General features: G+C 38.1%; 3 protein-coding genes across 4 annotated transcripts; all 3 read left to right on the top strand.

Annotated features, from left to right (window-relative positions):
- The first annotated feature begins 7 nt into the window (after positions 1 to 7).
- On the top strand, positions 8 to 4,596 carry fzy (cell division cycle 20 protein fzy). 2 transcript variants are annotated; one of them, XM_069137816.1, is made up of 7 exons: positions 8 to 541; positions 1,077 to 1,213; positions 1,985 to 2,112; positions 2,217 to 2,502; positions 2,600 to 2,897; positions 2,994 to 3,310; positions 3,423 to 4,596. In XM_069137816.1, exons 1-7 carry the CDS (start codon positions 429 to 431, stop codon positions 3,749 to 3,751), a joined length of 1,608 nt encoding a protein of 535 aa, XP_068993917.1. In that variant the 5' UTR covers positions 8 to 428; the 3' UTR covers positions 3,752 to 4,596. The 2 variants fall into 2 exon arrangements, with proteins under 2 accessions (XP_068993917.1, XP_046490009.1); XM_046634053.2 differs by having other exon boundaries at positions 16 to 541; positions 2,018 to 2,112; positions 3,423 to 4,595.
- Positions 4,597 to 20,258: 15,662 nt separating this feature from the next.
- On the top strand, positions 20,259 to 21,408 carry LOC124222851 (cx9C motif-containing protein 4). Its single transcript, XM_046634231.2, has 3 exons — positions 20,259 to 20,448; positions 20,566 to 20,702; positions 21,126 to 21,408. Exons 1-3 carry the CDS (start codon positions 20,391 to 20,393, stop codon positions 21,147 to 21,149), a joined length of 219 nt encoding a protein of 72 aa, XP_046490187.1. The 5' UTR covers positions 20,259 to 20,390; the 3' UTR covers positions 21,150 to 21,408.
- Positions 21,409 to 21,601: 193 nt separating this feature from the next.
- Positions 21,602 to 24,485, top strand: LOC124222850 (Phosphatidylinositol glycan anchor biosynthesis class M). Its single transcript, XM_046634230.2, has one exon. It carries the CDS (start codon positions 21,772 to 21,774, stop codon positions 22,948 to 22,950), a length of 1,179 nt encoding a protein of 392 aa, XP_046490186.1. The 5' UTR covers positions 21,602 to 21,771; the 3' UTR covers positions 22,951 to 24,485.
- Positions 24,486 to 27,122: the final 2,637 nt, after the last annotated feature.

The following is a 27,122-nucleotide window of genomic DNA, read 5'->3' as shown; positions in this document are numbered from 1 at the left end:
GAAGCTTCGAATTGCTTCGAATGTCGAGTTCATTTAAAGCCCAACGGTCGTTTCGGGTGTTTTGTTGACGATTTAAATGGTCGAAGCGAATCTCGCGCACTTACGCCGTGGTTTTGAACGGATTTTTTACCTGTGGCGGATACTCGTGGCGTCGTGTTTCACGCTTAACGGACAACAAGATCCAAGATAAACTCGCGGCATTGAATCAGTGTGACTTTTTGACGAGAACCGCGAGTACAATTTAACCGAAAACTCTGGAGCCTGCGGATCACCGACGGATACCCGAGGGAAGAAAAGCAGCTGTGATGTTGAATTGAGTGTCTGTCTCAACTGCTATACCAATTTACTAAACACCTGCCTTCTCTGTTATCAATTATACGTGTTTACACGTGCTGCTTGTAGAATTTGCTATTAATATTTCAAGTAACATGTCTCATCTCAAGTACATGAAAGAGCTCAACAGCTTAACCCGCATGGACGAGCCGGTTAAGGGCCCTGTTCCTAGGTGGCAGAAGAAATGTTTGGAAGCATCGAATTCAAGGTATTGATTAGGCTCTTTGCTTTGTTTTTTTACCTTTCCAAATTTTTACCTCTCTATTTCATGTCTCCGGTTTTTTTTTCCTCTACTACTCGGTGAAGAACGTGGATAATACTTTTTTTTCACTTCCACAGCGTCTTAACTGCAGAAACTACGAACCGTCGGTAACGGAGATTGACAGTTTTTTCTCTTTCTTTAGATATGAAAATTAACACTACCGAATCATTTGTCTTCTCTATTTTTTATGATTCGGTACGAGATATCGTGATTGCATTTTGCCAGATAATCAAATGATTTGAATATTGCGAAAATAATTTTTTACTCGAGTAATTCCAGTCGGTCAAGTAAAATTGAAATGTCGCCTTAAATCGCTGTGGAGTATTTGAAATTTTTAACGGTCCGTATGTAATAGATTTCTTGTCAGAAAATGACTTCTAATACTCAATTAAGCTTGGTTTCTGATAGGAGAAATATTTGTCAACATTTCTCTTTGATTTTTATTTTCTCCTCATTAATTTTACAATGTTTTATTTTACAGCATCAACGTGAGCATAAATTCGTCACGAAAAATAATGAGTGGATCATTTGCAAATTCAACAACGAGTAAAACACCGACCAAACGATCTGAAACACGGGGTAAAAAAACACCGGCTAAGGCCACGAAAAAATCTCCCAGTGAGTACAATTTTCAGTTTGTCTTCAATATGTATAATGTGTATGCTATTGGATTTTTTGTACGAATGAGGTGTATGTGCGGCAGTAGTTAGTACCTCATTTTTAACCTGTATCTTTGACTCATGGTTATTACAAGTTTCAAAATCCAGAAAAATTACTTGCAAGTTTCATTTTAAACCTGCAATTCGAATTATTTATGTAAGTAATCATAGATGATCAGACTATACGATCCTGACCGAAAACCTTTTTTTTTTTCATTTCAAATGCATTAGGTCCCACTTCCATTTGGTTGTTATTCATTAATAAATTTATTTTTTACTTCAACACAAAATTATGTTAGTACATTTTATTAGTCTTATTTTACGATATGTCATCATCAATGATAAATTATGGAGCATTTCCAAAGAAATTATCAGACCTAAGACAAAACATAATTTTTTATCAAAAAATCATCAAAGGTTTCAGAAGAAAGCATCAGCCAGCCTCACATTTTATGATGAATATCATTAAAAAAAAGTATTACAAAGCTGAAATTTCAAACTTTGTAGAAAATAAAACACTGTAATAAGGCATATTCTAAATGTCATATCACGATTTTCCCATGTTTATTGTTATTTGTCAAATGCTTTCGAAAATTTTTGACATCTCTATAGCATGATGTAGCAATTATTAAATATCTTCAATACTTTTTATTATTATCTGCCCCTTGTTGATTGCCTAGTATGCTTGTACTGTGTGATTAATATTGCTGTGTGTGTTGTCTGTGTGTAGTGGCTGAAATGTTGAACCTGCTTTTGGTGATAGGTCGAGCTTCAACGACTCCAGCGAAGACCCCTAGTGGAGGGGATAGGTTCATACCCTCGAGATCAACGACGAATTTTGACTTGGGCCACTACAAGGTAATTTTGAAGAGAGTGAAAAAAATTCTAGCTTTGTATAATGGCAGGATAAGAATAACTCTGTTATACTTGGTAACTTATTCTCATTTCCTAATGTTACTCAGCTTCAGCAACAAAATACTGATGACGCAGATAAGGGTGAAACGATTAGTCCTTCAAAGAGAGAAATGCAGCGCCTAATAGGGGAAAATTTGCACGGTGGTGACATTAACAGCATGAGGGTTCTCTCCTACCAAAATAAAGCCCCAGCACCACCCGAAGGCTATCAAAATCCACTCAGAGTTGTCTATAGCCAAACAAAGACACCTGCCAGTGTCAAAGCTTCTACAAGATACATTCCGCAGGCACCAGACAGGATTTTGGATGCTCCAGATATCATAGATGATTACTGTAAGTCGGTTTACCATGTACCAGGCATCAAATAGCTATGTGACTTACGTATATCATCTTTTTTAAAAATTTATTATCAATTTTTCCCCCACTTCAGATCTAAATCTCGTTGACTGGTCATCGTCAAACCTGTTAGCAGTAGCTCTGGGAGCAAACGTATATCTATGGAATGCAGGATCAGGAACCATTGAACAACTTCTGGAGCTAGAAGGCTCTGACTACGTGTGTTCTGTGGGATGGATTCAAGAGGGACCATACTTAGCTGTAGGTACAACAACAGGAAATACTGAGCTATGGGATTGCAGTCAAATGAAAAGAGTGCGAGTGATGAATGGGCACGTCTCCAGAGTTGGTTCCCTGGCGTGGAATTCGCATGTATTATCAACTGGATGCAGGTAAGAATTAAAGTTGCGCATAAACGTGGGTTTCAGTTCTTTAATTGCTTTTAATTTATTGTTATTTGAGTGAAAAATGTTGAACCGTTTCCACAGATCTGGGCAAATCGTACACCATGATGTTAGACAACGGGATCACATAGTCGCTTCCATAAACGCACACGCCCAAGAAGTTTGTGGCTTGAAGTGGTCACCTGATGGGAAATATCTCGCTAGTGGAGCAAACGACAATATGTTGATGGTTTGGTCTGCAGTTGCTGGCCAAAATCACTCGCATACCCAGCCTATTTACTCCCTTAATCAACATCAGGCTGCTGTGAAGGCTCTCGCTTGGTGCCCGTGGCAGAATAATATCTTGGCCAGTGGCGGTGGAACTGCGGATAGAACTATACGATTCTGGAATTGCAATACAGGTATATTCGCATTTTGTGATTGTGAAAAAGAAAGAATTATGAATACATGAAGACGATATGTTGAAGTCAGATTCGAAGTTGTGAATCAAAGTTTGTTCCTGTTCTGTTACAGGTGCCTGTGTCAACACGATAGACACAAAGTCACAAGTATGTTCACTGCTCTGGTCAACCACATACAAGGAAATCGTATCTGGCCATGGTTACGCTCAGAATCAATTGACCATATGGAAATATCCGGGAATGACAAAGGTCGCGGAACTAACAGGGCACTCTAGCAGAGTGTTGCATTTGGCCATGTCGCCGGACGGTACGACGGTCCTAAGTGCAGGAGCAGACGAAACTTTGAGACTATGGAAATGCTTCCAGCCCGACCCGCACAAGAAGAAGGAGATAACGGAAGTCAAATCCGTTGCATCTAGACTCAAACAATCCATCCGATAAAACGTAATTCTTGTAGGACTCGATCATTGATTAGAGTAAATTAATTTTTTTGTATAATTTATTTTCAATGAACGTATAATATTTTATTGTGTAAACTCTACCTTAGCTTGTAACGGCGGAAATTAGTTTTAGAGAATAAAGACTTTTCATTACTTTTGTAAAATGATATTATAGTTAATAATGACGTGTGTAAGCAATGAATATCACTGTATTTTTCTAACCATTATTTCACACTGCGGTTTCTTTGTTGACTTCGTATTCAAAATGCCCATACGATTATCTGTGTTATCCGCGCACAAATTCATCTTTTTCTTGACTTAACGTTTGGTAATGTGTTCATTGTAATTATAGTACTTGTAACCGTGACTGTGAGGTGAAGGATTATAGGTAAACAATACACATTGCCTTCATAAGAACTTCGCTTTGAATATAATCAATATAGACAATAGTAATGTATCTATTTCGTTATTATGTGCATCATGTAAACGTGCTCAAGTCAGATGAAGGCGGCAAAAGGGTTGACCTCCCGTTTCCCAAACAATAAATGTCACAGAATGGTTTGTCTACAAATAAGAAATATGAAATTCTTATTATATTAGATTATTCTGTGCAATTGCAAATAATATCGAAATCCCTATTGACTGACTTGTACACATTTACGCAGAACAGGTGATTATTGTACAAATATAGTCTTTACGGTAATTAAGATTGTATTATACGAACATGTATTTCGGTGATTGGAAATTTTTTGTTCGACGAACAGTTAGTATAAATGTTTCCTAATTTATGATTGATTACAATCATGTTCGTAGTTTAATTGTATCACATTTAATTCAATAAAATTCAATTATTTTGATTGCAAAGAAGCAATTCTACGTGATTATACAATCATATACTTGACTCGAGCAAAGATATTCATGATATATATTGATGGATGATAAGAATGCTCTTTAATTATACGATAACGATTTTTTGCATGCGAAAGTAATGTATCCATGACTTCTTCGCGTGTGAGGAGTTTTTTTTTCGTACACAAAATTCTAATTCCTACCATGAGGAATTCACTAAGTTTCAAATAATGAGCTGGCGCCATTTTAACAATTAACCATTAACTACAATAAAATCTTTTCAGTTAATAATTAAGTGTTAGTACATTTGAGAATAAAAGACTGTGCAAAATACATGTAAATTTATCAGTTTACACTAGAATTGTGCACAACTATATCATTCCGCTTTAAAATCTCGTCTAATGGCCGTTAGAATACGACGACTGCCGAGTCAAATGAGATTCCAATTAAAATTTACGCCTGAGCGACAGCAACTCGTCAAACAGGGAGTAAAAATAAAAAAAAGGAGAGCGTCTCTTACTTCATTTGCTGGGACCTCATAAGTTAAAAAAGAGCCCTCGGGCTTAAAACGCAATCGCAAGAATCGCACGTAAAAAATCCGCAGGCTCTCTTGGAAATATCCCTCGTCCAACTCTAATAGCATTTTCCGCTTTCGGGTACCGGCTGAATTGAGAGCGCACCGCGCGCGATTTCAAAGTGCAGCATATTTTATTTCAAAATCTGGTGCATGTTTTTTACACTAAGTGCAGAATAATTGACACCGTCATTGGGACTCTGCAGCGAGTGCGAGTGCAACAAAATTGTGCGAAACTTGCGGATAATATCAAGCGGTAAACTTTACAATAATTGGATTTATTATCGTTTTTCTCCAACTACGAAGATGAATTATTGGCTTATTTAAATATGGCTCAAAGGAATCTAAAGCCCAAAGGCCAAAACTTCATTACAGTCGTTGTGTATAAATTAACCGACAAAGAGGTGAGTAAATAAGTACATTTTTCTCGATTATTAATCAATTAAAATACATGAACAATTATATGTCAGTTCAGGGATGATTTTCGAATGAGTCGCAAGACTGCATATGAAGTAATTAATATGTACAAGAATTCGCAGTGTTATCCAAGTCCGCCCATTCGCTCGCCACTTTGATTTAGGCGGAAAATTGTAGATCTGTTTGCGATCCCACCTCACACTCAGGCAGTGACTAATCATTTCACACGTTTCACTTGGACCGCGCTGAACATGCACTGCTGCAGGATCTTTGAAGTGCGCAAAATCATCGTGTAGACTGGAAGAAAGCTTCCTGTTCCAGCGTGACCAAAGTTCACGCGTAAAGCTCGTGTCCTTTCGCTCAATGTAGTAACTAATCGGACATCATGCACACTCAGTTTTTCAGTTTCGTTGAAGTTGCTCAAAATCGATGACATATTTCATTTTATTATTTAACGCTTCATCCTATTGGTGACAGTTTATTCTATTCGTGTCGACTCGATGCTTCCCGACCGGTCAAATCAGGCCTTCTTGGTCGGTCTGTTGAATGCTAATTCGCCCTGTCATGTCCATGGAAATGCTCGATCTGCTGAGTTGATATAACAAATTGTAGGCAAATTTTGCTACGGGAACGATATTCTTCCTGTGCGGTTCACATTTCTGATTCATATTCTTGATGAAAAATTACGGCGCATTGGCACTGCTTTTAAACGATTCCTCACGTAAAATTACGTCGGATTGGTGGACAAATCGTTTGATCCTGCGCTTTTCAAAATCGCGAGAATTTTCGCCAAAATTGCAAAGGGGTTAGCCTTACTTTTTCTTCATTTTTCGACCAAAAATTTTGGGTCTCCGATTCGATTTGTATGACCTTTTTCTGACTAATTGGACCCTCCGGAACTCAGAAAACGCAGCGAAAAGAGCGTGGGATCAACAGGAGAGAAATGGCGAAGGAAAAAGCACCTGCTGAAAAATGTCGAAAACACAGGTTCTCGTTTTCTGGCTGTAACTTTTTATACAATAATCGCAGCGTATTGGGACTGCGCCCAATCGATTTCTCTCGCAAAATTACGTCGGATTAGTGCCACAATGAATTGATTCCAGCACTTTTGGAAATCGCGAAAATTTTCGCAAAAAATGCAAAGGGGTTAGCCTTACTTTTTCTTCATTTTTCGACCAAAAATTTTGGGTCTCCGATTCGATTTGTATGACCTTTTTCTGACTAATTGGACCCTCCGGAACTCAGAAAACGCAGCGAAAAGAGCGTGGGATCAACAGGAGAGAAATGGCGAAGGAAAAAGCACCTGCTGAAAAATGTCGAAAACACAGGTTCTCGTTTTCTGGCTGTAACTTTTTATACAATAATCGCAGCGTATTGGGACTGCGCCCAATCGATTTCTCTCGCAAAATTACGTCGGATTAGTGCCACAATGAATTGATTCCAGCACTTTTGGAAATCGCGAAAATTTTCGCAAAAAATGCAAAGGGGTTAGCCTTACTTTTTCTTCATTTTTCGACCAAAAATTTTGGGTCTCCGATTCGATTTGTATGACCTTTTTCTGACTAATTGGACCCTCCGGAACTCAGAAAACGCAGCGAAAAGAGCGTGGGATCAACAGAAGAGAAATGGCGAAGGAAAAAGCACCTGCTGAAAAATGTCGAAAACACAGGTTCTCGTTTTCTGGCTGTAACTTTTTATACAATAATCGCAGCGTATTGGGACTGCGCCCAATCGATTTCTCTCGCAAAATTACGTCGGATTAGTGCCACAATGAATTGGTTCCAGCACTTTTGGAAATCGCGAAAATTTTCGCAAAAAATGCAAAGGGGTTAGCCTTACTTCTTCTTCATTTTTCGACCAAAAATTTTGGGTCTCCGATTCGATTTGTATGACCTTTTTCTGACTAATTGGACCCTCCGGAACTCAGAAAACGCAGCGAAAAGAGCGTGGGATCAACAGGTGAGAAATGGCGAAGGAAAAAGCACCTGCTGAAAAATGTCGAAAACACAGGTTCTCGTTTTCTGGCTGTAACTTTTTATACAATAATCGCAGCGTATTGGGACTGCGCCCAATCGATTTCTCTCGCAAAATTACGTCGGATTAGTGCCACAATGAATTGATTCCAGCACTTTTGGAAATCGCGAAAATTTTCGCAAAAAATGCAAAGGGGTTAGCCTTACTTTTTCTTCATTTTTCGACCAAAAATTTTGGGTCTCCGATTCGATTTGTATGACCTTTTTCTGACTAACTGGACCCTCCGGAACTCAGAAAACGCAGCGAAAAGAGCGTGGGATCAACAGGAGAGAAATGGCGAAGGAAAAAGCACCTGCTGAAAAATGTCGAAAACACAGGTTCTCGTTTTCTGGCTGTAACTTTTTATACAATAATCGCAGCGTATTGGGACTGCGCCCAATCGATTTCTCTCGCAAAATTACGTCGAATTAGTGCCACAATGAATTGATTCCAGCACTTTTGGAAATCGCGAAAATTTTCGCAAAAAATGCAAAGGGGTTAGCCTTACTTTTTCTTCATTTTTCGACCAAAAATTTTGGGTCTCCGATTCGATTTGTATGACCTTTTTCTGACTAATTGGACCCTCCGGAACTCAGAAAACGCAGCGAAAAGAGCGTGGGATCAACAGAAGAGAAATGGCGAAGGAAAAAGCACCTGCTGAAAAATGTCGAAAACACAGGTTCTCGTTTTCTGGCTGTAACTTTTTATACAATAATCGCAGCGTATTGGGACTGCGCCCAATCAATTTCTCTCGCAAAATTACGTCGGATTAGTGCCACAATGAATTGGTTCCAGCACTTTTGGAAATCGCGAAAATTTTCGCAAAAAATGCAAAGGGGTTAGCCTTACTTCTTCTTCATTTTTCGACCAAAAATTTTGGGTCTCCGATTCGATTTGTATGACCTTTTTCTGACTAATTGGACCCTCCGGAACTCAGAAAACGCAGCGAAAAGAGCGTGGGATCAACAGGAGAGAAATGGCGAAGGAAAAAGCACCTGCTGAAAAATGTCGAAAACACAGGTTCTCGTTTTCTGGCTGTAACTTTTTATACAATAATCGCAGCGTATTGGGACTGCGCCCAATCGATTTCTCTCGCAAAATTACGTCGAATTAGTGCCACAATGAATTGATTCCTGCGCTTTTCAAAATCGCGAGAATTTTCGCCAAAATTGCAAAGGGGTTAGCCTTACTTTTTCTTCATTTTTCGACCAAAAATTTTGGGTCTCCGATTCGATTTGTATGACCTTTTTCTGACTAATTGGACCCTCCGGAACTCAGAAAACGCAGCGAAAAGAGCGTGGGATCAACAGGAGAGAAATGGCGAAGGAAAAAGCACCTGCTGAAAAATGTCGAAAACACAGGTTCTCGTTTTCTGGCTGTAACTTTTTATACAATAATCGCAGCGTATTGGGACTGCGCCCAATCGATTTCTCTCGCAAAATTACGTCGGATTAGTGCCACAATGAATTGATTCCAGCACTTTTGGAAATCGCGAAAATTTTCGCAAAAAATGCAAAGGGGTTAGCCTTACTTTTTCTTCATTTTTCGACCAAAAATTTTGGGTCTCCGATTCGATTTGTATGACCTTTTTCTGACTAATTGGACCCTCCGGAACTCAGAAAACGCAGCGAAAAGAGCGTGGGATCAACAGGAGAGAAATGGCGAAGGAAAAAGCACCTGCTGAAAAATGTCGAAAACACAGGTTCTCGTTTTCTGGCTGTAACTTTTTATACAATAATCGCAGCGTATTGGGACTGCGCCCAATCGATTTCTCTCGCAAAATTACGTCGGATTAGTGCCACAATGAATTGATTCCAGCACTTTTGGAAATCGCGAAAATTTTCGCAAAAAATGCAAAGGGGTTAGCCTTACTTTTTCTTCATTTTTCGACCAAAAATTTTGGGTCTCCGATTCGATTTGTATGACCTTTTTCTGACTAATTGGACCCTCCGGAACTCAGAAAACGCAGCGAAAAGAGCGTGGGATCAACAGGAGAGAAATGGCGAAGGAAAAAGCACCTGCTGAAAAATGTCGAAAACACAGGTTCTCGTTTTCTGGCTGTAACTTTTTATACAATAATCGCAGCGTATTGGGACTGCGCCCAATCGATTTCTCTCGCAAAATTACGTCGAATTAGTGCCACAATGAATTGATTCCAGCACTTTTGGAAATCGCGAAAATTTTCGCAAAAAATGCAAAGGGGTTAGCCTTACTTTTTCTTCATTTTTCGACCAAAAATTTTGGGTCTCCGATTCGATTTGTATGACCTTTTTCTGACTAATTGGACCCTCCGGAACTCAGAAAACGCAGCGAAAAGAGCGTGGGATCAACAGGAGAGAAATGGCGAAGGAAAAAGCACCTGCTGAAAAATGTCGAAAACACAGGTTCTCGTTTTCTGGCTGTAACTTTTTATAGAATAATCGCAGCGTATTGGGACTGCGCCCAATCGATTTCTCTCGCAAAATTACGTCGGATTAGTGCCACAATGAATTGATTCCAGCACTTTTGGAAATCGCGAAAATTTTCGCAAAAAATGCAAAGGGGTTAGCCTTACTTTTTCTTCATTTTTCGACCAAAAATTTTGGGTCTCCGATTCGATTTGTATGACCTTTTTCTGACTAATTGGACCCTCCGGAACTCAGAAAACGCAGCGAAAAGAGCGTGGGATCAACAGGAGAGAAATGGCGAAGGAAAAAGCACCTGCTGAAAAATGTCGAAAACACAGGTTCTCGTTTTCTGGCTGTAACTTTTTATACAATAATCGCAGCGTATTGGGACTGCGCCCAATCGATTTCTCTCGCAAAGGTACGTCGGATTAGTGCCACAATGAATTGATTCCAGCACTTTTGGAAATCGCGAAAATTTTCGCAAAAAATGCAAAGGGGTTAGCCTTACTTTTTCTTCATTTTTCGACCAAAAATTTTGGGTCTCCGATTCGATTTGTATGACCTTTTTCTGACTAACTGGACCCTCCGGAACTCAGAAAACGCAGCGAAAAGAGCGTGGGATCAACAGGAGAGAAATGGCGAAGGAAAAAGCACCTGCTGAAAAATGTCGAAAACACAGGTTCTCGTTTTCTGGCTGTAACTTTTTATACAATAATCGCAGCGTATTGGGACTGCGCCCAATCGATTTCTCTCGCAAAATTACGTCGAATTAGTGCCACAATGAATTGATTCCAGCACTTTTGGAAATCGCGAAAATTTTCGCAAAAAATGCAAAGGGGTTAGCCTTACTTTTTCTTCATTTTTCGACCAAAAATTTTGGGTCTCCGATTCGATTTGTATGACCTTTTTCTGACTAATTGGACCCTCCGGAACTCAGAAAACGCAGCGAAAAGAGCGTGGGATCAACAGGAGAGAAATGGCGAAGGAAAAAGCACCTGCTGAAAAATGTCGAAAACACAGGTTCTCGTTTTCTGGCTGTAACTTTTTATACAATAATCGCAGCGTATTGGGACTGCGCCCAATCGATTTCTCTCGCAAAATTACGTCGGATTAGTGCCACAATGAATTGATTCCAGCACTTTTGGAAATCGCGAAAATTTTCGCAAAAAATGCAAAGGGGTTAGCCTTACTTCTTCTTCATTTTTCGACCAAAAATTTTGGGTCTCCGATTCGATTTGTATGACCTTTTTCTGACTAATTGGACCCTCCGGAACTCAGAAAACGCAGCGAAAAGAGCGTGGGATCAACAGGTGAGAAATGGCGAAGGAAAAAGCACCTGCTGAAAAATGTCGAAAACACAGGTTCTCGTTTTCTGGCTGTAACTTTTTATACAATAATCGCAGCGTATTGGGACTGCGCCCAATCGATTTCTCTCGCAAAATTACGTCGGATTAGTGCCACAATGAATTGGTTCCAGCACTTTTGGGAATCGCGAAAATTTTCGCAAAAAATGCAAAGGGGTTAGCCTTACTTTTTCTTCATTTTTCGACCAAAAATTTTGGGTCTCCGATTCGATTTGTATGACCTTTTTCTGACTAATTGGACCCTCCGGAACTCAGAAAACGCAGCGAAAAGAGCGTGGGATCAACAGGAGAGAAATGGCGAAGGAAAAAGCACCTGCTGAAAAATGTCGAAAACACAGGTTCTCGTTTTCTGGCTGTAACTTTTTATACAATAATCGCAGCGTATTGGGACTGCGCCCAATCGATTTCTCTCGCAAAATTACGTCGGATTAGTGCCACAATGAATTGATTCCAGCACTTTTGGAAATCGCGAAAATTTTCGCAAAAAATGCAAAGGGGTTAGCCTTACTTTTTCTTCATTTTTCGACCAAAAATTTTGGGTCTCCGATTCGATTTGTATGACCTTTTTCTGACTAATTGGACCCTCCGGAACTCAGAAAACGCAGCGAAAAGAGCGTGGGATCAACAGGAGAGAAATGGCGAAGGAAAAAGCACCTGCTGAAAAATGTCGAAAACACAGGTTCTCGTTTTCTGGCTGTAACTTTTTATACAATAATCGCAGCGTATTGGGACTGCGCCCAATCGATTTCTCTCGCAAAGGTACGTCGGATTAGTGCCACAATGAATTGATTCCAGCACTTTTGGAAATCGCGAAAATTTTCGCAAAAAATGCAAAGGGGTTAGCCTTACTTTTTCTTCATTTTTCGAAAAATAATTTTGGGTCTCCGATTCGATTTGTATGACCTTTTTCTGACTAATTGGACCCTCCGGAACTCAGAAAACGCAGCGAAAAGAGCGTGGGATCAACAGGAGAGAAATGGCGAAGGAAAAAGCACCTGCTGAAAAATGTCGAAAACACAGGTTCTCGTTTTCTGGCTGTAACTTTTTATACAATAATCGCAGCGTATTGGGACTGCGCCCAATCGATTTCTCTCGCAAAATTACGTCGAATTAGTGCCACAATGAATTGATTCCAGCACTTTTGGAAATCGCGAAAATTTTCGCAAAAAATGCAAAGGGGTTAGCCTTACTTTTTCTTCATTTTTCGACCAAAAATTTTGGGTCTCCGATTCGATTTGTATGACCTTTTTCTGACTAATTGGACCCTCCGGAACTCAGAAAACGCAGCGAAAAGAGCGTGGGATCAACAGGAGAGAAATGGCGAAGGAAAAAGCACCTGCTGAAAAATGTCGAAAACACAGGTTCTCGTTTTCTGGCTGTAACTTTTTATACAATAATCGCAGCGTATTGGGACTGCGCCCAATCGATTTCTCTCGCAAAATTACGTCGGATTAGTGCCACAATGAATTGATTCCAGCACTTTTGGAAATCGCGAAAATTTTCGCAAAAAATGCAAAGGGGTTAGCCTTACTTCTTCTTCATTTTTCGACCAAAAATTTTGGGTCTCCGATTCGATTTGTATGACCTTTTTCTGACTAATTGGACCCTCCGGAACTCAGAAAACGCAGCGAAAAGAGCGTGGGATCAACAGGTGAGAAATGGCGAAGGAAAAAGCACCTGCTGAAAAATGTCGAAAACACAGGTTCTCGTTTTCTGGCTGTAACTTTTTATACAATAATCGCAGCGTATTGGGACTGCGCCCAATCGATTTCTCTCGAAAATCTACGTCGGATTAGTGCCACTATGAATTGATTCCAGCACTTTTGGAAATCGCGAAAATTTTCGCAAAAAATGCAAAGGGGTTAGCCTTACTTTTTCTTCATTTTTCGACCAAAAATTTTGGGTCTCCGATTCGATTTGTATGACCTTTTTCTGACTAATTGGACCCTCCGGAACTCAGAAAACGCAGCGAAAAGAGCGTGGGATCAACAGGAGAGAAATGGCGAAGGAAAAAGCACCTGCTGAAAAATGTCGAAAACACAGGTTCTCGTTTTCTGGCTGTAACTTTTTATACAATAATCGCAGCGTATTGGGACTGCGCCCAATCGATTTCTCTCGCAAAATTACGTCGGATTAGTGCCACAATGAATTGATTCCAGCACTTTTGGAAATCGCGAAAATTTTCGCAAAAAATGCAAAGGGGTTAGCCTTACTTTTTCTTCATTTTTCGACCAAAAATTTTGGGTCTCCGATTCGATTTGTATGACCTTTCTCTGACTAATTGGACCCTCCGGAACTCAGAAAACGCAGCGAAAAGAGCGTGGGATCAACAGGAGAGAAATGGCGAAGGAAAAAGCGCCTGCTGAAAAATGTCGAAAACACAGGTTCTCGTTTTCTGGCTGTAACTTTTTATACAATAATCGCAGCGTATTGGGACTGCGCCCAATCGATTTCTCTCGCAAAATTACGTCGGATTAGTGCCACAATGAATTGATTCCAGCACTTTTGGAAATCGCGAAAATTTTCGCAAAAAATGCAAAGGGGTTAGCCTTACTTTTTCTTCATTTTTCGAAAAATAATTTTGGGTCTCCGATTCGATTTGTATGACCTTTTTCTGACTAATTGGACCCTCCGGAACTCAGAAAACGCAGCGAAAAGAGCGTGGGATCAACAGGAGAGAAATGGCGAAGGAAAAAGCACCTGCTGAAAAATGTCGAAAACACAGGTTCTCGTTTTCTGGCTGTAACTTTTTATACAATAATCGCAGCGTATTGGGACTGCGCCCAATCGATTTCTCTCGCAAAATTACGTCGGATTAGTGCCACAATGAATTGATTCCAGCACTTTTGGAAATCGCGAAAATTTTCGCAAAAAATGCAAAGGGGTTAGCCTTACTTTTTCTTCATTTTTCGACCAAAAATTTTGGGTCTCCGATTCGATTTGTATGACCTTTTTCTGACTAATTGGACCCTCCGGAACTCAGAAAACGCAGCGAAAAGAGCGTGGGATCAACAGGAGAGAAATGGCGAAGGAAAAAGCACCTGCTGAAAAATGTCGAAAACACAGGTTCTCGTTTTCTGGCTGTAACTTTTTATACAATAATCGCAGCGTATTGGGACTGCGCCCAATCGATTTCTCTCGCAAAATTACGTCGGATTAGTGCCACAATGAATTGGTTCCAGCACTTTTGGAAATCGCGAAAATTTTCGCAAAAAATGCAAAGGGGTTAGCCTTACTTTTTCTTCATTTTTCGACCAAAAATTTTGGGTCTCCGATTCGGTTTGTATGACCTTTTTCTGACTAATTGGACCCTCCGGAACTCAGAAAACGCAGCGAAAAGAGCGTGGGATCAACAGGAGAGAAATGGCGAAGGAAAAAGCACCTGCTGAAAAATGTCGAAAACACAGGTTTTCGTTTTCTGGCTGTAACTTTTTATAGAATAATCGCAGCGTATTGGGACTGCGCCCAATCGATTTCTGTCGCAAAATTACGTCGGATTAGTGCCACAATGAATTGATTCCAGCACTTTTGGAAATCGCGAAAATTTTCGCAAAAAATGCAAAGGGGTTAGCCTTACTTTTTCTTCATTTTTCGACCAAAAATTTTGGGTCTCCGATTCGATTTGTATGACCTTTTTCTGACTAATTGGACCCTCCGGAACTCAGAAAACGCAGCGAAAAGAGCGTGGGATCAACAGGAGAGAAATGGCGAAGGAAAAAGCACCTGCTGAAAAATGTCGAAAACACAGGTTCTCGTTTTCTGGCTGTAACTTTTTATACAATAATCGCAGCGTATTGGGACTGCGCCCAATCGATTTCTCTCGCAAAGGTACGTCGGATTAGTGCCACAATGAATTGATTCCAGCACTTTTGGAAATCGCGAAAATTTTCGCAAAAAATGCAAAGGGGTTAGCCTTACTTTTTCTTCATTTTTCGAAAAATAATTTTGGGTCTCCGATTCGATTTGTATGACCTTTTTCTGACTAATTGGACCCTCCGGAACTCAGAAAACGCAGCGAAAAGAGCGTGGGATCAACAGGAGAGAAATGGCGAAGGAAAAAGCACCTGCTGAAAAATGTCGAAAACACAGGTTCTCGTTTTCTGGCTGTAACTTTTTATACAATAATCGCAGCGTATTGGGACTGCGCCCAATCGATTTCTCTCGCAAAGGTACGTCGGATTAGTGCCACAATGAATTGATTCCAGCACTTTTGGAAATCGCGAAAATTTTCGCAAAAAATGCAAAGGGGTTAGCCTTACTTTTTCTTCATTTTTCGAAAAATAATTTTGGGTCTCCGATTCGATTTGTACGACCTTTTTCTGACTAATTGGACCCTCCGGAACTCAGAAAACGCAGCGAAAAGAGCGTGGGATCAACAGGAGAGAAATGGCGAAGGAAAAAGCACCTGCTGAAAAATGTCGAAAACACAGGTTCTCGTTTTCTGGCTGTAACTTTTTATACAATAATCGCAGCGTATTGGGACTGCGCCCAATCGATTTCTCTCGCAAAATTACGTCGAATTAGTGCCACAATGAATTGATTCCAGCACTTTTGGAAATCGCGAAAATTTTCGCAAAAAATGCAAAGGGGTTAGCCTTACTTTTTCTTCATTTTTCGACCAAAAATTTTGGGTCTCCGATTCGATTTGTATGACCTTTTTCTGACTAATTGGACCCTCCGGAACTCAGAAAACGCAGCGAAAAGAGCGTGGGATCAACAGGAGAGAAATGGCGAAGGAAAAAGCACCTGCTGAAAAATGTCGAAAACACAGGTTCTCGTTTTCTGGCTGTAACTTTTTATACAATAATCGCAGCGTATTGGGACTGCGCCCAATCGATTTCTCTCGCAAAATTACGTCGGATTAGTGCCACAATGAATTGATTCCAGCACTTTTGGAAATCGCGAAAATTTTCGCAAAAAATGCAAAGGGGTTAGCCTTACTTCTTCTTCATTTTTCGACCAAAAATTTTGGGTCTCCGATTCGATTTGTATGACCTTTTTCTGACTAATTGGACCCTCCGGAACTCAGAAAACGCAGCGAAAAGAGCGTGGGATCAACAGGTGAGAAATGGCGAAGGAAAAAGCACCTGCTGAAAAATGTCGAAAACACAGGTTCTCGTTTTCTGGCTGTAACTTTTTATACAATAATCGCAGCGTATTGGGACTGCGCCCAATCGATTTCTCTCGCAAAATTACGTCGGATTAGTGCCACAATGAATTGATTCCAGCACTTTTGGAAATCGCGAAAATTTTCGCAAAAAATGCAAAGGGGTTAGCCTTACTTTTTCTTCATTTTTCGACCAAAAATTTTGGGTCTCCGATTCGATTTGTATGACCTTTTTCTGACTAATTGGACCCTCCGGAACTCAGAAAACGCAGCGAAAAGAGCGTGGGATCAACAGGAGAGAAATGGCGAAGGAAAAAGCACCTGCTGAAAAATGTCGAAAACACAGGTTCTCGTTTTCTGGCTGTAACTTTTTATACAATAATCGCAGCGTATTGGGACTGCGCCCAATCGATTTCTCTCGCAAAATTACGTCGGATTAGTGCCACAATGAATTGATTCCAGCACTTTTGGAAATCGCGAAAATTTTCGCAAAAAATGCAAAGGGGTTAGCCTTACTTTTTCTTCATTTTTCGACCAAAAATTTTGGGTCTCCGATTCGATTTGTATGACCTTTCTCTGACTAATTGGACCCTCCGGAACTCAGAAAACGCAGCGAAAAGAGCGTGGGATCAACAGGAGAGAAATGGCGAAGGAAAAAGCGCCTGCTGAAAAATGTCGAAAACACAGGTTCTCGTTTTCTGGCTGTAACTTTTTATACAATAATCGCAGCGTATTGGGACTGCGCCCAATCGATTTCTCTCGCAAAATTACGTCGGATTAGTGCCACAATGAATTGATTCCAGCACTTTTGGAAATCGCGAAAATTTTCGCAAAAAATGCAAAGGGGTTAGCCTTACTTTTTCTTCATTTTTCGAAAAATAATTTTGGGTCTCCGATTCGATTTGTATGACCTTTTTCTGACTAATTGGACCCTCCGGAACTCAGAAAACGCAGCGAAAAGAGCGTGGGATCAACAGGAGAGAAATGGCGAAGGAAAAAGCACCTGCTGAAAAATGTCGAAAACACAGGTTCTCGTTTTCTGGCTGTAACTTTTTATACAATAATCGCAGCGTATTGGGACTGCGCCCAATCGATTTCTCTCGCAAAATTACGTCGGATTAGTGCCACAATGAATTGATTCCAGCACTTTTGGAAATCGCGAAAATTTTCGCAAAAAATGCAAAGGGGTTAGCCTTACTTTTTCTTCATTTTTCGACCAAAAATTTTGGGTCTCCGATTCGATTTGTATGACCTTTTTCTGACTAATTGGACCCTCCGGAACTCAGAAAACGCAGCGAAAAGAGCGTGGGATCAACAGGAGAGAAATGGCGAAGGAAAAAGCACCTGCTGAAAAATGTCGAAAACACAGGTTCTCGTTTTCTGGCTGTAACTTTTTATACAATAATCGCAGCGTATTGGGACTGCGCCCAATCGATTTCTCTCGCAAAATTACGTCGGATTAGTGCCACAATGAATTGATTCCAGCACTTTTGGAAATCGCGAAAATTTTCGCAAAAAATGCAAAGGGGTTAGCCTTACTTTTTCTTCATTTTTCGAAAAATAATTTTGGGTCTCCGATTCGATTTGTATGACCTTTTTCTGACTAATTGGACCCTCCGGAACTCAGAAAACGCAGCGAAAAGAGCGTGGGATCAACAGGAGAGAAATGGCGAAGGAAAAAGCGCCTGCTGAAAAATGTCGAAAACACAGGTTCTCGTTTTCTGGCTGTAACTTTTTATACAATAATCGCAGCGTATTGGGACTGCGCCCAATCGATTTCTCTTGCAAAATTACGTCGGATTAGTGCCACAATGAATTGATTCCAGCACTTTTGGAAATCGCTAAAATTTTCGCAAAAAATGCAAAGGGGTTAGCCTTACTTTTTCTTCATTTTTCGACCAAAAATTTTGGGTCTCCGATTCTATTTGTATGACCTTTTTCTGACTAACTGGACCCTCCGGAACTCAGAAAACGCAGCGAAAAGAGCGTGGGATCAACAGGAGAGAAATGGCGAAGGAAGAAGCACCTGCTGAAAAATGTCGAAAACACAGGTTCTCGTTTTCTGGCTGTAACTTTGTATTCAATAATCGCAGCGTATTGGGACTGCGCCTAATCGATTTCTCTCGCAAAATTACGTCGGATTAGTGCCACAATGAATTGATTCCAGCACTTTTGGAAATCGCGAAAATTTTCGCAAAAAATGCAAAGGGGTTAGCCTTACTTTTTCTTCATTTTTCGACCAAAAATTTTGGGTCTCCGATTTGATTTGTATGACCTTTTTCTGACTAATTGGACCCTCCGGAACTCAGAAAACGCAGCGAAAAGAGCGTAGGACCAACAGGAGAGAAATCACGAGGGAAAAAGCACCTGCTGAAAAATGTCGAAAACACAGGTTCCTGTTTTCTGGTTGTAACTTCAGATGCGTTGATCGCAGCGTATTGGGACTGCGCCTAATCGTTACCCTCGCAAAGTAATATAATGACAGCAGAGAACTTAGAACTGAAGTGGATGTGAAAATAACCGTATCATGTTCGAGCATACGTCGTTACATGAAAACTGATACGCTCATTTGCTACAGTCCTCAGTTTTCCAACTTTTTGCCAAATATTCTTACTTCACTCTTATCACTGGTCAGTTCCGTTGTTAATGGAGCAAATTCAGCCGTTCTAGAATCATGGGGACCTGGAGGTCTAGAGCACGAAAATTTCACCTATTTTTACGATTTTTTGTTCGCCGTTAAAAATTCACAAAAGATTTTCAACTTTTTGGGCTTATCACTATGTTTATTGAGCAAAAATTTTTTTTACATCCCAAATACAATATTCATCATTATAAAAATGCCGCTGAAGATGACCCTCTCGAAAAATCGGACCTGGACGGCGTAGGTGATTTCGAGACTTCTACTCATCTGAAACACAAAATTGAAGAAGTTTCTTAATCAGAAATAGTGCAGTTATGGTCGGAACTAGAACAAATCGAAAAAATTAAAAATAGACAAAATGTCGCGCTTTTGAAAAAAAAGTTCGTAAAGTCGGGTCTTCTTCACTAATTTTTTAGTGTAAAAAATAGGACATTATTCCAATGAAATTATGATTCTAGTTCCGAAGATAGCCATACCTGTTGTGAACAACATATCTTATTTCAAGTGCTTCGGTTGGATAGTTTTTTGTTTTCACCCCCGCTGTGCCGAAAAAAGTAGTTTCGAGATAAACGCGTTTAAAATTTCAAGTAAGTATTTTCTCAAAAAAACTATATTTAAACGTGTACTTACATTCATCTGCAATTTCCACACCACACAATATCCCTTCAGTCTTCTCATACTCTTCTCTCATATTTTCACTACAACTCAGGTAGACAACTCAGGTAGCAGCTGCTCTTCTACGAACAACAGAACTATTCACTGAGCGGACCGACCCTTCTGCTTACTTTCGCGCCGACCTTAAATGGGCTGTAAAAGTAGAAATACTGTGAATATCATTACCAAATTTTTACAGTATATTCTTAAGGTACTATACTTTTGAAATATTGAAAGAAAAAAATCGATTTTCCGAAAATTCTAGACCACCGGGTCCCCCTAAGTTCTGCTTGTGTACTGTTTCTACGCCTGTAGGCGTATATACGTATAATCCCATACGGAATCTGTTGCGCCTGCAGCGTAGGCATTAATACCTACGTCAACGCGAGCCGTGACCTGAGCAAATCAGGCGTTCCTTCCACTGAACTTGCTATCGAGATATCGATAACAAAGTAGGTGTTTTCAACGACCGTGGTTTTCTCTACGTCTTAAACACTGAACTCCGCCAAATATCGATACTCTCTCGTTTTAGCCCAACTTCACCTGAAGCGTGTGCTTCACGGGAATTCTAATATCTTGGTGGGGTTAGAGCCGAGTTTGAAATTAACTAGCCTGAATAATCACGGATTAATGTATGTCAACTAAGGATCCCTGCAAACAGTTTGCGTGCAAGCTACAGAAGTGTTTAAAAGGTATTCACGGTAGCGATACAAATTCATACCGCGAAGCGTTTCGTGGCGCCGGTTAGACCGCCGAAATAGGTTAGAAATCGTTAGCATAAACCCTATTACTTATTTTCCATGTTTCAGAGAACGTTTATCAACCGGCTCGCTGTGAGGAAGTGATAGAAGAACTACGCCAGTGTTGTATTAAACATGCTTCCGAATCCCTCGTTTGCGATGGTATAGATACATCAAAACCCTACGAGCACAACACCATTGATTACGTAAGACGATTTGTATCACCAAAAATTACTTGATACTCAATCAATCGACATAGAGACCAACCGAATTAGACTGAGTCAAAAACTTCTTTCTATATAATTAAAAAATCTATACCAACTGGTATTCCAGCGAATCTATGAAAGACAGATAATCAAAACATTTGAAATTTCGTTGAATGTGACGGATTTTAATCTCACATTCCGCTGTTCATCAAACCTTATAATTAAAGTTATTTACTAAACGAACCGTGTTAAATATTCTTCTTTCATCGATTCACATCAACTATTTATGAAAAGTGATTTTGTTTTGTAATGATGTTGTTAAACACTGGAAAGTACTCGATACGCTTAATTCAAAAGGGAAGAATACAGAATCGATCAATTGCTGAAAAAACTGTTTAATTGAATTTCATTTTCTGATTGCAGAGAAAAAGTACCAAAAGAATATGAAACCAAGACGTGCAGTGCTTGGAAAACGTTCCTTATTGCAACGTTATCCACGTGCCGGAGTATCACTAATTACAACCGGGCTGCTTTTGATATTCTTCAGTCGACCATTGTACGACGCCTTTCTCAGACCATATCCTGAGATTCCCATACCACCACCCGAAAGAAAATACAAACCGAACCGAAATCGAACGGTCGTTGAACCGCCAGCCAATCCATCGACGTAGTTTTCATAGGTCGCATCGGTGAGAGTGACGAAAGTATGGATGTTGTAAACAAGGCTAAGACTCGACTTAGAAAATATCCAATTTTGTTGGCTCAGTGTAAAGATTCAGCAGCAGCTTACGCCAGTTGCGTAGTCAGCAAGGAGAACCTCAGAAAGGGTGACTGCCAAATTGAATTTGACAAGTTCAAAGCGTGCTTGATCAAAGCTGCTGCCGCATCCAACACTAGATTGTAGTTAACTAGTTAGGCACAGATGTTTATCGACAGGTGAAGCATAATCCTTGATATGTAGCCTCGTTTTGCATTTTAATACATGAAACACTAGCAACGATTGTTTCCATTTGTTTTTGCCTATTCAATCCAACTATCACCTTGTGCTAATACATGAAAACCTGAAAAAATGGGCGACAAACGTTACGCGATCCATTGCTGCGCTGCCCTGGCAGCGAGGCTAGTTCTCGTCGCCTATTCAAATTTCCACGACAAAAATTTCAACGTTTCGTATACGGACGTTGATTATAAGGTGTTTACCGATGCGGCAAGGCACATCACCGAAGGTAATTCACCTTACGATCGTGACACCTATCGTTATACTCCATTTATCGCTATGATTTTGATTCCTAACGTTATCATCTGCCAGGAGTTTGGTAAAATCGTTTTTTCCTTCTTCGATATACTGATCAGTATTCTTATAAGGCAGATACTGCTGGGACAAAAGTTTAACGATAAAACTTCGAGCTTCTGCAGTTTTTTGTGGCTCTATAATCCTCTGGCGATGGTAATATCGACACGAGGAAACGCTGACTCGTTGGCAGTGTTTTTTGTACTCTTGGTAGCGTACTATTTGCAAAAGGATAATTATTGGCTTGCAGGAATCGTCCACGGATTTTCTATACATCTTAGATTGTATCCCTTAGCTTTTAGCTTGGCGATGTATTTGGCATTGAGAAAATCTAGCGGTTTAATAATTGTTCCGAACAAAAAGCAGGTAGCCTTGGTTCTGAGCTGCGTTTTATCGCTTCTCACTTGGACTTCGTTGAGCTATTATTTTTACGGCTACAAATTCCTTTACGAAAGTTTATTGTATCACTTAATTCGCAAAGATGCTCGACACAATTTCTCCGTCTATTTTTACATGCTTTATCTTTCCGCCAACAATGATCCCGGCATATGGCAAAGAGCCTTCACATTTTTACCCCAATTAATACTACTAATCGGTTTGTCCTTCTCGTATTCCTCAAAGCGGAATCTATCCTTTTCAATGCTAACGCAAGCCATAGTCATGGTAACTTATAATCCTGTTATGACGTCCCAATATTTCTTCTGGTTTTTATCCCTGTTGCCAGTGTGCTTACCTCGATTAAAAATGAGCATCTCAAGATGCGTCGTTTTGACCTCCGCATGGATAATCGCGCAAAGTATTTGGCTCTTCGCTGCCTACTTACTAGAGTTCAAAGGTTTCAATTCTTTTATCTACATATGGCTAGCCGGACTTTTATTTTTTATCGTTAATATCAAAGTTTTGATTGACGTTATGAATAGTTACCATTCAACTATGGATGTTGAAAAAAGTCAGTAAGATTTTCAAAGTCAACATTACGTACCCAAAGAGCATCTTTAGTTTATTCCTACAAATTGTAGGAAGCGTTTCGTTATATTTTTATTTAGTTTGATTAATCATTTGTAACACATCATTGTCTTGATGTTTCTCGATTTTATTCTTGCAGGAATACAAAATACTTATTTACAGATAGGTTTTTTTTTTTTTTTTCTTTTATCTTTTCTTGCAAATTAATTGCGACAGATTCTTAGTAGGAATTTTAAGTATAATAGTAATGGTAATATCGTTATAGTAAATCTAAATTACTAGCCTAGATTTAACCATGAGCAAGGGCATACCTTGGACCATATTCAGAAATATCATTCAAATATAAAATTGACGTTTTTCACAGTTTCTCCTTCTCCATCTATTCCCAAAACATGGTAATCTTATTAATGTCTAGATAACTACAGATCACAACGATGGGACAGTTTTCGTTCTAACAGAATAAATTAGCATTTCTATTCGCATAAACATATTCTGTACCTGTATATCGTGTTATGTGTGTGGAATAAAAGAATAAGTTGAAAATTGAATCATAATTGATCAAAAAAAAAAAATAATTCTTTTCGTTGACACACTTCGTTACGAACAGATTTCAAGTTTGACACGCAAGTTAGAGAGCGGTAATCAACGATTTGAAATTTCTGAAAACGATCCAATTTTCGTATAATATATGTAGTTTAATTACGATATTCTTTATATTTACCTATTATTATCAAGATTTTTTTTTTCTCTACAAAATATTCATTACAATTATTTTTTCTGCAAACGTAAAAAGAGAAATCTTAACTTTATTTATTAATTTATTCAATTTGTTTATTTATTATTATTTTTCTTTTCTCAACAAACATCACCGTTACACCGGAAACAAGAATTACAGAAGTGAAACAAAGAGAGTTAAAGAGGCACGCATAATTTTATACGTTTACTCTGCCTTTTTTTTTTTTGTTTTTTTTTTCCTCATTTATTCAAAATTTTGCTACACGACGCCGACGCGAGTCTGTCAAGTTTATATATATATATATATATGTATGACTATGTACATATATATCACTCTGAGAAAGACGATTAAATACATATCTTACAAATATGTACAACAGTCCGATTACTAACTTACCGTGATATTTTTTTTGTTTTTTTTTCTTCCTGTTTTCCATTATTCCTATCTTTGCCTCAATAACGATATATATATATATATATCAAGGGGGTTATTATTAAAATATACATGCAAGTGATTCTTTCGTTCGTGTATGGATGAATATGGCATGAATTGAATAAAATAATAACATTATAGATTATACATTATTTAATGAAAAATATATAAAATAATGGCTATCGTAATAGATTATTCATTTTTAGATGCATACGTTTATTCAAATGCTTATATAGACTATAAATAATAATAATAATAATAATAATAGTAATATTAATATAAAAGAAAGTATAGAGAAAATATTATAATTGCAAAATAATGTACAGTGTTGTTTTGAAGTAACACAGGAAAGTAAATGTTGTATTGCAAAAATGAGATAATAAAATATAAAATAAAATAAACAATATTATTCAAACTTGTGTTGACATTGATAATATTTAAAACAAATTAAAGCACTCGGTGATTATGTCTTTAAATCTAACAACTATACATTATGGGTATATTGCATACATATGTATATATATATATATATATATACTTATATACATATATATATGTATATGTGTGTGTATGTATGAACGTATTTATCGCATGCGCGCTTTTACGTAAACGCGGGTAAATTATTACATAATAAAACATAGTAAAATATAAAACTCTCTTTGGCAACAGAAAAAGTATGTATTCCGGCCTCCTCTTCAAACCGTTAATAATTATGCTTGTTCGTTCGGAGGCGCATTAATATAATTATAGAAAAAAAAAAAAAAAATTAAACTTCCCCTAACGCGTAGATGAATGTCGGGTAAGGATTCATTTGCAATGCGTATGTGACAAAACAATAATAATAGTATCTGCGATAATAATAATAATAATAATAATAATAACGATAACGATAACGATACCGGCCGGTTTAACTCGAGTGCGATGGAAAAAAAAAAAAAAATAATTGGGAATTGTAATGAAAAAAATTATAAATAAAGAGAAATAAAAAATTATTGGCACACCGTTCTCGTACTTGAGTAATTAGTTCAACACCTGAAGCGATTCGCGACGATTCGTCGTTTCATACTAACGGGATACACCGTAATGATGATAAATATTAATACAGTAATTTGAACGAATCGGCGAAGAAATTTTAACAACGTTTTCTTTTCCCATTGTGTTATAAGTTACATGCATACGGTTATCCATATTTAAAATACTAATCAACTTCTGCGGGTAGATTATAAAGTATGAAAAAAATGTGACAGACGTAACAGAAGTTGTTTAGCGCGATTGGATCGAGTAATTGATAGTTGTTGTTTTTGTTATTATTATTATTATTATTACTGAAAAATTGACGTAGTTTTATGTTTAGAACAGAGCAGTCGGGTAGCCATTGAAAAAAGCAACAGCCTTTTCCAATCCTTCCGTGCACCAAAAGTTTTCAAACCCTTATCGTTATCGTATAATATTTACACACCACTCTTATTGTTACTGTTATTTTCTTTTTTTTCTTTCTTTTTCTTTTTTTTTTTTTTTTTACGTATATACGAATACACATTTTACGTATCGTACAAATTGTGAAAATATGACTTCGTAGATGCGTAAAAAAATTTATTATACAATATCTGTAATATATGCATAGTTCTTCTTATCAATAGAGTACCAAGTATCAATTACGATCGGCGTTATTTACAATGCAAAATTAGATATTAATTATCGTTACCTTACACGCTATTACTATTTTGTTTGTTTATTTATTTTTATTTTATTTTATTTTATTTTTTTTGTTTTTGCGTTTTGATCTCGCGATTTGTAACAGTTATTTGAATATTCTTGCTTTCTTTTATTTTCGTTATTACAGATGTACTTCAGACAATTATCTTTTCTTAATCTTCACTTCGCCTCGACTTACTTTCGTCTCTTTAGACCCGAGGTGAAAAGTTCACCTCAACGTCGAAAACTATTATTATACCAAATTCCGTTCTGTAATTATCGAAGAAACTGATGAACTTGGATGGTTTTTTTTTTTTTTTTTTTTTATTCATAGTATTGATACGTCAAATTTATGAATATTTTGCACGTAAAGTCGTTAAAAGAATTTAACATAGCATGATTAGTTTCAGCGGCGAAATAATTAATATTCAGATATCGTCGATGAAAATGAATGGTAATAAATATTTTAATTTTCATTAAAATTACACCCAGACTTTTAATAAAATATTTCAACATTGCTCTCATCTACGTTAAATGTACCGTTCGATAGTTGATATTTTTATCATTGTCTCGTAGCAAAAGATCGTTAGAATTAAATCTAAATTCATGCATTCCAGTTATGTCGTTGAATCCAATATTTACTTAAAAAAAAAAAAAAAAAAAAAAATTGATTCTACCGATCTCTGGTTATTATTTCGTTATAAAATCTCTTACGTTAAACTCCGTTCCCTATATGTTTACATAGATATTGATCGTTAAAGCGTAATCTAACGAAAATGGCGAACAGTCTTTTTTTTTTTTTTTTAAATTTTTTTTATGCACTCTTCTTTCTTTTGTCGAAAGCAATACGATGCCTAATATTTTGAAAATAATTTTTCCGATCGATGAAACAGTTCAGATGAAATATTGTCGGCAATGCGTTATTTTTTCAACGTATACAATACGCCGATTTCATTTTCAATATGAAATAGAAGAGAGATCGTGGATAGTGTATTTACAATATTATACGGTGAGTCGTAAAATTTTGAAATACTAATCAACATTTATGTATTCGAAGTTGTCGGTTCCTTTCTTTCTTCCTTTTTTTTTCGTCTCTTATTTTATTGTTTTTTTTTTTTTTTTTTTTTTTGTTTTGTTGTTTTTTTCTTTCTTCTTCCTTTTGTAACAAATTTTTTGTTTCAATTGTTTTTTTTTTTTTTTTTTTTCAAGCAAGCCTTACGGAGACTTGTATCATTTAGTTAACACATCGCAAACACTTAGAGAGTATGCCAGGAAAAAGGATGCGAAATATATTTTATGT

The sequence above is a fragment of the Neodiprion pinetum genome, chromosome 7 (assembly GCF_021155775.2).
Source record: "Neodiprion pinetum isolate iyNeoPine1 chromosome 7, iyNeoPine1.2, whole genome shotgun sequence".
NCBI classification, from domain to species: domain Eukaryota; kingdom Metazoa; phylum Arthropoda; class Insecta; order Hymenoptera; family Diprionidae; genus Neodiprion; species Neodiprion pinetum.
Note: the sequence above shows the minus strand (reverse complement) of the source record. Positions and strands in the feature narration are given on the sequence as shown.

Bases quoted from the DNA above. Each gene is read 5' to 3' on its own strand.
- LOC124222850 (XM_046634230.2), top strand. From the start codon at position 21,772: ATGGGCGACAAACGTTACGCGATCCATTGCTGCGCTGCCCTGGCAGCG.
- fzy (XM_069137816.1), top strand. From the start codon at position 429: ATGTCTCATCTCAAGTACATGAAAGAGCTCAACAGCTTAACCCGCATG. The intron at 2,113-2,216 runs GTAATTTTGAAG...AATGTTACTCAG, and splicing joins TTGACTTGGGCCACTACAAG to CTTCAGCAACAAAATACTGA. The intron at 2,503-2,599 runs GTAAGTCGGTTT...CCCCCACTTCAG, and splicing joins AGATATCATAGATGATTACT to ATCTAAATCTCGTTGACTGG.
- LOC124222851 (XM_046634231.2), top strand. From the start codon at position 20,391: ATGTCAACTAAGGATCCCTGCAAACAGTTTGCGTGCAAGCTACAGAAG. The intron at 20,449-20,565 runs GTATTCACGGTA...TCCATGTTTCAG, and splicing joins GCTACAGAAGTGTTTAAAAG to AGAACGTTTATCAACCGGCT. The intron at 20,703-21,125 runs GTAAGACGATTT...TTCTGATTGCAG, and splicing joins AGCACAACACCATTGATTAC to AGAAAAAGTACCAAAAGAAT.